This window comes from Nipponia nippon, unplaced genomic scaffold (genome assembly GCF_047370975.1).
Source record: "Nipponia nippon isolate SJK-2023a ecotype South Korea unplaced genomic scaffold, ASM4737097v1 scaffold_9, whole genome shotgun sequence".
Lineage (NCBI taxonomy): Eukaryota > Metazoa > Chordata > Aves > Pelecaniformes > Threskiornithidae > Nipponia > Nipponia nippon.
Genome location: NW_028262413.1, coordinates 31,340,102 through 31,349,925, shown reverse-complemented (window position 1 = coordinate 31,349,925; position 9,824 = coordinate 31,340,102). Strand labels below are relative to the sequence as shown.

Genomic DNA, 9,824 nt, shown 5'->3' with positions numbered 1-9,824 from the left:
AAATGATCGTGTTTTGATTTTTTACTTACTGTATGCTGCCTTTTCATGTTCTTTCTACATGTCCATGTAGTGGCAGACCCACAGGTATCGCATATAGTGCTTTCAAATCATTTGACACAAACCAGCAATCAAGTAGAATTCTAAAAAGAAAATCAACATCCAACAGTTTCCTCAAAGATCGACCTGATCTCTAATTAGTCATCAAAATGACCAAAAATGATGCTAGTGTGGATGTAGTACTAGTAGCTTGTAAAGATAGAGGTTGACCTGTTATAGAGTACAGGACTGAGCCACATAATTCAGTTGCAATTAAATGGAAAGAAAACCAAAGCTAAAGTCTGTAATTAGACAGTTTTCAATTTCAAAAAGCAAAACCTGCATAAGACCATGTTCATCACGTTAAAGTTTTACAGGTAAGGTGTACACATATAATACATACATATTTGCATAAGGTTTATTATATTTTGAAACCTCAAGGGTTCTTTGTTCCCTTCCCCCACCCCGTCCAGGAAAGCAAGATGTGCCAAAGACTCCATACAAAAAGAACACTGAACTTTTGGTCTCTGGAGATATATAATGAGACAGTTATCATAATGTTTTCCAAATGTTTGTCAGTAATTTTAAAACTATACATCTTAAAGTAATAATAAATAAATAAGTAATAAATAAGCTAAATATGATTCTATGATTTTGTAGATAAGTATCACAATACCTGCACAGTCAATACAGGAAGTATTGACACAATACCAGCATAGTCAATATAGGAAGTATTGATTAAAAAAAGAACAGTTCTTTTGGAAAATATCCATCTCTACTTGACACAAATAAGAAAATTCCCTATGTGAACACACATGAAAAAAATGGAATGCAGCTCTTCAGAACAGAATACTGTATTTTATTGTAACACAAGGTGTGTACTAAACAGCAAATTACGTATAGAGTATATTTAGGAACAATTTTGCTTAATTAGCAGTCAAGGGAGAGTATCGCTAATTTTGTTTAATGATACTTTATTACATAACCAAAAATTACAGGAAGATCAGAGCCAGCCCTAAGTATTTTTAGATGCGGGCCTGCAAAATAATTTTACAGGCCTCATGCCAGTAGGTATTTCTCATGTAACTAATCCATATAACTTTGGAGAGAACCGGCAAGCTGATTCTCCATAGGTTTAGGTTACCTATTATCTGTAAACCTGGATAACCATCTACATGTCTTTGACATGTTAACTATATCATAAATCATCTTATAGCTGTAAAATACACTAGCTGAGGGGGAGGGGTTTGTGGTGCCCTGAAGTAAGCAGCAGCCAGTGAAGAGAAGCCCATACAGGAGCAGGTTTTCTGCCAGAAACTGCTGCCTGTGGAGGACCCGCAATGGAGCAGGTTTATCTTGAAAGACTGTAGCCTGCAGAAGGGACCCACACTGGAACAGTTCATGATGCAAAGTGCATTGCTTTCTGATTACCGTTATGCTTCATGCACGTACTTCCTTCTATTGAACACTATTTAAATGACACGTAAAAACCAAACAACTATCAGATACAAAGGTTAAATGAGAGTCATTGTGCTGTGAATATAAAATTCCTCCTGTTGATACAAACATCCTGGAGAATACAAAAGTCAGCTGCAAGCTAGTAATGCCTACAAAGCTGTTAGCCAACGTAGGAGAAACCACATCACGATGCACACTATGCCTCCAAATGAATCAGCAGGAAACAAGGCTCTCTTCTGAAAACTGAGATGATATAAAATACAAAAGCAGCAGAATGATAAAGACAACAATGCCCTGATAGCTTAAACGTGGTATTATAGCTTAGAGATGGCGTCCTTCAAAATCACTACAGGCTGGTCTGTAACAGACTGCACAGATTCTAACTTAAAGAAGAAAAAAAAAAAAAAAAAAGTACTATCAAACCATTTGTGACCAAGAAGCTAAAAAAAAAAATTCTCAGCCCACCCAAGCAATGGGGTATATCACACAAGATTTTTTTTGTAGCATGTACAAGCCTGGTCTCAGATATCTGTTCGATTAGGCTAACAAAACTCAAAACTTACTACTTCCATATATTTCTTAAAAGTCATGCTAAAGAAGCTGACAGTATATCCAAAAATCCTTTCCTTACACATTTTAGTAACTACCACTTCAGGCTGATTCCTCCAAGTGAGTTCTGTTTGTCCCTCTTTATTAATGCTGCTTTCCCAGGGAAAACCCTGTTCCTTCTACAAGCTAACTGTGTACAGGTGAACCCACCCAGACTATGAGCCTTGCCATCACAATCATCTAAATTTCTACCAGGTGCTTTACCAGGCAGCACCATCGGCAAACAATCACATAGTAATTTTTTTTCCCCTTGGAGAAGCAAGCAGAATACACGTTTCTTCTCCACTCTCCAATGCATTTATCTGAACCACAACCTAAAAATTGTGCAATTAGGCAAGTAGGTAACAGGTCACCTTGTGATGATGCTTTTTATCCCTTAACAGGAAAGCTAAAAAAGCAGGAACTTCTGACTTGATATGGCTTATTAAAATGGAAGCAGGTACAAAAAGGCACTAGAGAGATGTGGCACCTAGACTTATCAAAATTGTTTTAACTGAGAGTCTTCACGCTGATGAAGAACTCTTCATTCTTTGATATAAACAGGGGACTTCTGGAAATTAATAGAAACACCAGTTTGTCTTATGTCGGCACAGTGATCTTTAAGCCATGGCCATCACTGCCAAACATCTGAACTCCTCTCTATGCCATTCCTTTGCCATTTCAAATATAAACAACTTTAGAGGGTTGTGTCCTGTTGTATATTTCTGCAAAAAGCATACCACAGGAATCTTACATTGTGTAACTTCTCACAGATAGTGTTCTGCAAGATTATTATCTAAATACGATTAAATCATCCTTCTCTTACATTGTAATCTACTGTCATATCTCCAGGTTATTGAACTCTTTATGTAAGTGATCAAGAGGCTGCTAGTTACCCTGTAGACAGTGCTTGCACTACTGTATCCTTACCATAGGACAGTTGTTTTACTCTCACTTTTAAACAGAGTCACTTCTGTATTCATTGAGACATGGAGACGTATCATCATTAAACAAAGCCAATGATTGGAGCCCACAGTTTAAAGTGAAGTATTATGGAAGTAACAGTTACACATAAGAATATCAATATTAACAGTTTTTAATCCCTGTTTAGTATGAAAACAAGTTCCCAAGTCTTGGACTTTACCAACAAAATATTATTTTGTGTAGGTTAACATTTCTCTCAGGGAAAAAAAGCAGCTTTGCTGAAAGCACACTGTTAATTATGTTTTATTTAATTCCATTTTCATGTGTCTTTAAGCATTAAGTTATTTCATCATGAATATGCAACAGAAAGAAAAACAACTTTCTGCATGGTGAGATGTTAGCATCTGTATTCTCTTACATAACTGAAATGTCACCTATGTATCTAAACCATCACTAAGGACACAAATTAATTTTCATGAAGGTTTTTAGATGTATATATCTTGTCTATAATACATACTATTCATATCAGACACGTTAGATACCAAGCTTCACAGAAACTGTAAAGTTTGCAATCATAACCACAGCTCATCTGCTGTGGTTATGCAGCAGACCTGCTTAGCAGAGAATAAAGCAAATGTTTAGTTGTGTTGATCATGTGGATTACCACTTGCTGTTAAGAGAATGCATAAAGAATAATACCAAAGCACAGGAAAAATTGGCATGCCAAATAACAAACCAGTTGTTCAGAGAGGGTTGGTCAGTACATATAGTGTGATCAACTTAGTGATCAACTGATAACTATTACGGAGGTTTTTCAGATTTTCAGCTAAGTGTTTAGCTGGACATTTACATTTCATACTTTCCAAAGGAGACAGTTTTAAAAATTCACCCTGAAAGTAGGCAAGGAAGATATTTCAGTCAGCAGAGGCATAACCACTTAAGACTACTTGGGATTGCTGCGCTTTTTTTAACTTGAGATGAGAGCCTATATATGAAGAGCTATGTACCACAGAGTAGATGATGTGTGGTCCTATGGCCATGCTGCTAACTGTAGAAACCTTTAAAAGTTTCAAGTTTCTTGCACTGAACAAGTTCAAGATGTTAATGCTAAGTGACAAACTTCTTCCAAAGAAGTTTCATATTGATGAACCTGTGACTAAGTTTACAGAATGTTGACAAATTAATCCAAAATAATTTCTTTCCTTACCCAATATTGGGCTTTCCTTGAAAAAACATTTACTGTCAGATAAAGTTATCAACAAAGATAACTTTTCAAAAAATAATTCTCCATGTGGCTGATACTCGTCAATGTGTATGACAGCATTTTCAAGCAGTGTATTACTCCTACAACATATTCTCTATCTGTCCATGCATGTGATTTCAGGCATTGGCCAGCATACAGTGAAATAGAGCAGCAACTTGCTGTCATTTCACACGCTGTTTTGGGGTCTGGGTGGTTTTTTTTTAGCTTTTGGCACTGTTCAGAGATGGAATACACTGTTGGCTTTAAGAGTATAGCTGAGAACACTGAAAACACGTTTTTCAAGTCTCAGGTTAGACTTAGCAATAGTTGACTCTTAACAAAGAATTACAGATGGTAAAAATGTGACTAAAGAGTTACAGTTTCTTTTCAACTTCCTGAAAAACACCTTTGGGAAAAACACCACTGCCTTTCCAAATCACACCACCATAATTTTTGAAATATTTATCAAAAATGCACATAACTGGAAATAACTATAGCCCATTTAAGGGCTCTCATGTGGAGTCATCATAGAATCATAGAATGGTTTGGGATGGAAGGGACCTTTAAAGGCCATCTAGTCCATCCCCCCTGCAATGGGCAGGGACATCTACAACCAGATCAGGTTGCTCAGAGCCCCATCCAGCCTGGCCTTGAATGTTTCCAAGGATGGGGCATCTACCACCTCTCTGGGCAACCCGTTCCAGTGTTTCACCACCTTCATTGTGAAAAATCTTTTCCTTGTGTTCAGTCTAAATCTACCCTCCTTTAGTTTAAATCATGTTTTCAGCATTTCCTCTGGGATTAAGAATTTGAGGATTTCTTCCACCACACCGTTAAAAGGCCAACACATACGGAGCAGCTAGAACGTTAAAGCAGAAACGACTGCTTACAATGCTATACAATATGTAAAATATGCTCGTTTTCCTAGTCCATAAGCAGTGGCTGTATGAAAGAGGATACCTCCTGCGTACTGAAATCAGAGTAGAGGATCAATATAAAGACATTGCTTTAGAAAAAGAAAATCCCGAGACTACAAGAACTTGCCAACCCTCAATACAATACTGCAAGGATACAGTCTAGCAGAGGTGACCTGGAGGGGAAGAGCTGCTTGGAAGTGCAGAAGATGCACCAAGAGGATTATTATTGTCCTGTTGCAAGAGTTTCTTGGAAAGTACCTTTCCCCAGATGCTTTGAAATTGTTCAGGTGAACGAGCCCTCTGAAGCAAGCTGAACATATCTTAGAAACAAATTTCAGGAGCAAAGTACACATATAAATGAGACAAATGTCTTCCTTGCACTGAGAAAGCAGCTGGCCCATCTAGCATCCTGTTTACATTCCCCAAGCCTGTTTTCCCCATGTTTCTCCCAAGCACATCACGTTGGTACTTAGCACTGGCAAACAGACAGCTGTGCATATGGGAAATAGTATATGCACCACATCACTGCCTTTCATAATGCCTATTAGCATTTCTGGACCACAGATGGCTACGACAATTATGTACTGAATTGGGTAAACCAAATAATTCAACAAATAATAATTTCAGTTTTGAAACTGGGGAAGTAACTGCTGCTGTTTTCTAGAACCCGTGCAGAACTACACTTACATCAACTGTCCTCATTCCAGCTGCAGGTTCTGAGCGTTTGGCTCCTTGATATATCTGGAGAAAGAAAGAAAAAAAAATTAAAAGAAATACACCTTTGTTTGTATCTTAGAAAACCCATCTTAGAAATTTTGACTCATCATTGAAACTGTTGAAACTGGCCCTTTTTTACAAATGTGGTAACAAATACCACGTTTGGTTCAAACCACAAAGTGGTTCAGGATGACTGCAAAACCTAGGGGACGTTATTTTGTTCAGTATGGCACAAGGCATATTTTAGTCACTTGCAGTTATCCCTCTTTTTCTATTAAGTGATACTTAGCCAGGATGTGCATGTAGGTGCATACAGGAGGTCCTGACACTTTCCACCAATATTCTCTCGCTCCTTCCTTTAAGCGGACACTCTGTGGCAAATTATTTCTAAACCGTGGCATCTGCCTTCACCCCCTGCTTCCACTGTAGCAGCAGAGATTTCACTCCAACATCTTCCTTCACTAAAGCTCAAAATGGTCCAGGCCAGCAGAAAGCTTGCTGCAGCTGGGCTTCTAGACTACAGTGCTATTGCTGTCACTCCCTTGACCTGTAAATTGGAACGATCCCAACACTGGAAAAGCAGGTTAGATCCCCAAGTCATCTAGTAAAGCCTTTTTTAAAAGCGTGTTACATGGGGGTTGCATTCTAGAGAATTTTCCTTGCGTTACACGCTGGACAGGGGTAAGATGAAATACCTTCTTTTAAACAGACGAACAAGATACACAACAAGTTCCAGTGTTGATAAAACCAAATACGGTCACGCCACGGGGAGGGAGGAGACTTCCTTTTATTCACCTGTTCCTCACCTGCGGTTACGCCGAGCTCGCCCTGCCACTATTTCAGCACTACCCGGGAAGCAGGCACCCGCGCTGCCCCGCTACTCTTCCCGCGGCACCGGCTCCAGCCCTCAGCAAAGCCCACCGAAGAGGCACGGCCGGACCCTTGGAGGCGAGGCGGCCGCGGGCGGGGGGTCGGGCAGCGCTTCGCCCCCGCGCGGCGGGGAGGGCGGGCCGCACGTGGCCGAGCGGCGCGCGAGGGAGCCGGCCGTGCCCGCCGCGGCGGGGGCATGTGGCTGTGCCGCCGCACCCCCCTGCCGGCGCCGCGCCGCTGCGCGGCGCTGCTCGGCTCCCTGCTGCTGGCCGCCGCCGTGGCGCTGCGCAGCGCCACCCGCCCCTGCCCCGCCGCCCACCCCCGCTGCCGCCTCTACCAGGCGCTGGAGCTCTCCCCCGGCCGGAGGATCAACTGCTCGGGGATCGTCCGCGGGGAGGAGAAGGCCATCCAGGAGGCCCAGCTCAGCAACCTGGAGGTTGGGAACAAAAGGGATTCCCTGACGCCCGGCGAGTACCTGAACATGACCAAGGACTGCAGCAGCTTCAAGGAGACCCGGCGGTTCATTGAGTTCCCGCTGAGCCAGGAGGAGGAAGAGTTCCCCATCGCCTACTCCATGGTCGTCCACAACAAAATAGAGATGTTCGAGCGGCTCCTGCGGTCTCTCTACGCCCCCCAGAACGTCTACTGCATCCACATTGACGCCAAGTCCCCGGCTGCCTTCCAGGAGGCCGTGCGGGCCATCGTAGCCTGCTTCCCCAATGTCTTTGTGGCTAGCCGCCTGGAAAAGGTGGTCTATGCCTCCTGGTCCCGGCTGCAGGCCGACCTCAACTGCATGCAGGACCTGTTGCAGAGCCCTGTGCCATGGCGCTACCTCCTCAACACCTGCGGCACCGATTTCCCCATCAAGACGAACGCCGAGATCATCCGTGTCCTGAAGGTGCTGCAGGGGCGGAACAGCATGGAGTCAGAGAAGCCCTCGGCCATCAAGCAGGAGCGCTGGCTGTACCACCACAAAGTGGGGAAGTTCATCGTCCGGACAGCCACACAGAAACTGCCGCCACCCCACAACTCTCCCATGTTCACGGGCAACGCGTACATCGCGGTCACGCGGGCCTTCGTGCAGCACGTCTTCGAGAACCCCACGGCGCAGCAGTTCCTCGAGTGGGCCAAGGACACCTACAGCCCCGACGAGCACGTCTGGGCCACCCTCAACCGCATGCCCGGCGTGCCAGGCGCCATGCCCCAGAATGACAAGTTCCAGCTCTCGGACATGAACGCCCTGCCCCGCTTGGTCAAGTGGCAGTACCTGGAGGGTGACACCAGCAAGGGCGCGCCCTACCCGCCCTGCACCGGCCAGCACCAGCGCGCCGTCTGCATCTACGGAGTGGGCGACCTGCCCTGGATGCTCCAGCAGCACCACCTCTTGGCCAACAAGTTCGACCCCATGGTGGACGACGCCGCCATCCAGTGTCTCGAGGAGCACCTGCGCCACAGGGCCCTCTACGGCAGGGGACTCTGAGGAGAAGCCCCGGAGCCCCTCGCCAGCACGGAGGCGAGGTCAGCCGGCGGCGCCCCAGGGGCAGCGGGAGGGGTGGGAGGCCCGTGTCGTGAGGCGAGAGGGGGGCCGGCGCATCACCCGCGCTGGCGTAGGGATCTGAGCGCGGGGCGGATGAGCGGCGGAGGACACCCCACCCCACCCCCCCCCCGCGAGGAGAGAGAAGTGGCGCGCGCAGAGCGGCCCGGCGCGGGAGGTAAGGAGGTCGGCAGGGCTGGACGCCCTGCCGGGCGGAGGGCGCCTCGGCGGGGGGAACGCCCAGTGTTGACGGGCGGGAGGGCTCAGCACCCGCTGCCCTGCCTCCTCCCCTCCGCTGAGCCCCGACCCGCGGGCCTCTCCTCAGAGACGGCACCCCAGGCAGCTCTCTAACGGACCGTCTTAAATAAATGGGGTAGTGTATTTTTCCATTCTCCTTCTCCAGTCTGTTCGCGAAAGTGACCCCAGGGCTTCTTGTAAATAGGTAGGGCCAGGTTATAGTGCACGGTGACTGTACATCCTGGTACAAGCAGAGCTGAAACTATAATTAATTTGCATGTCTACAAATCACCTGGCAGGCCAGCTGCTGCACGTGCTCAGCTTAACACCTGGCTGCTGCTTTCTATCAACAGTCATTAGCCATAAAAAAAAAAAAAATCCTTCAATAAAATCAAATATACTAAAATAGACGGCTCTGTGGTGTTCTGTAGTCCTCTGAGGAGAACTGGTTGTGCTCCTAGGCAGAGCCATTAAACCAATTAACCCCTCTGCACCCCACTTCCCCATCTGTAACACAGGGACAGGAGATGCTTATGTAGTTAATGGTGTGCAAACCTACATTTTTTCCTCTCTTTTTCCCTCCCCCCCGGAAAAGATATTTTTGTGAGGAATGCTTTTGGTAATATAATTGCCATATCCAGTAGTGTATCTGGCCTTTTAGATGAACAAAACATTCATCCAACACGTTGTTTTCTTAAGTTTCTAGAAGCTGAAAGAAAGATTTGTGAACTTATGTATTTCACCTACATGTATTTTTTCCACCTTCTCACATTGAAGCCAGACACTTTCCATGGCTCCAACAGCTTTTCACTACCTATAATGCTGAGGGATTAATTGAGTTGCCTTTGTAGTACCAAAAACTTCAAGTAATTTTTTTGTCAGTAAACACTCTCACCTTTATAAATTCGAGGTCTCCGGTGGAGAATTAGCATTATACAAACAACATCTGAAGCAATGCCATAGTACCAGGCTACATTTAGATGAAGACTACAGTCATACAGATCTTTAAAACATTTATTTAAATAGGATGAGAAGATGAAGTAACTGACGTGAAAAGGTGTGTCATTGCAATTTTGTTAGACATTTTAAAATGAACTTGGTTGTAAAATGCCAATTTTTAAAATGCCATGGTGATTTCAAAGCAAACCATAGGCAAAAAATCCAACTACTGGCAAGAAGAGCTCTCAAACAAATACCCAACATATCATCAAGCATTTGTTTATTCAAAACCAGCAAATGCAGTAGTAGGATTGCTGGTCCCAGTAGGAAACTTTCCAACTTAGGTAAACAGACATTTGCT

The 9,824-nt window shown here is 44.5% G+C and overlaps 1 protein-coding gene across 1 annotated transcript; it reads left to right on the top strand.

Moving 5' to 3' along the window:
• Positions 1-6,949: 6,949 nt before the first annotated feature.
• Positions 6,950-9,329, top strand: GCNT3 (glucosaminyl (N-acetyl) transferase 3, mucin type). The gene has a single exon (XM_087745493.1). The coding sequence runs from the start codon at positions 6,950-6,952 to the stop codon at positions 8,231-8,233; it is 1,284 nt and encodes a 427-aa protein (XP_087601619.1). The 3' UTR covers positions 8,234-9,329.
• Positions 9,330-9,824: the final 495 nt, after the last annotated feature.

Bases quoted from the DNA above. Each gene is read 5' to 3' on its own strand.
- GCNT3 (XM_087745493.1), top strand. From the start codon at position 6,950: ATGTGGCTGTGCCGCCGCACCCCCCTGCCGGCGCCGCGCCGCTGCGCG.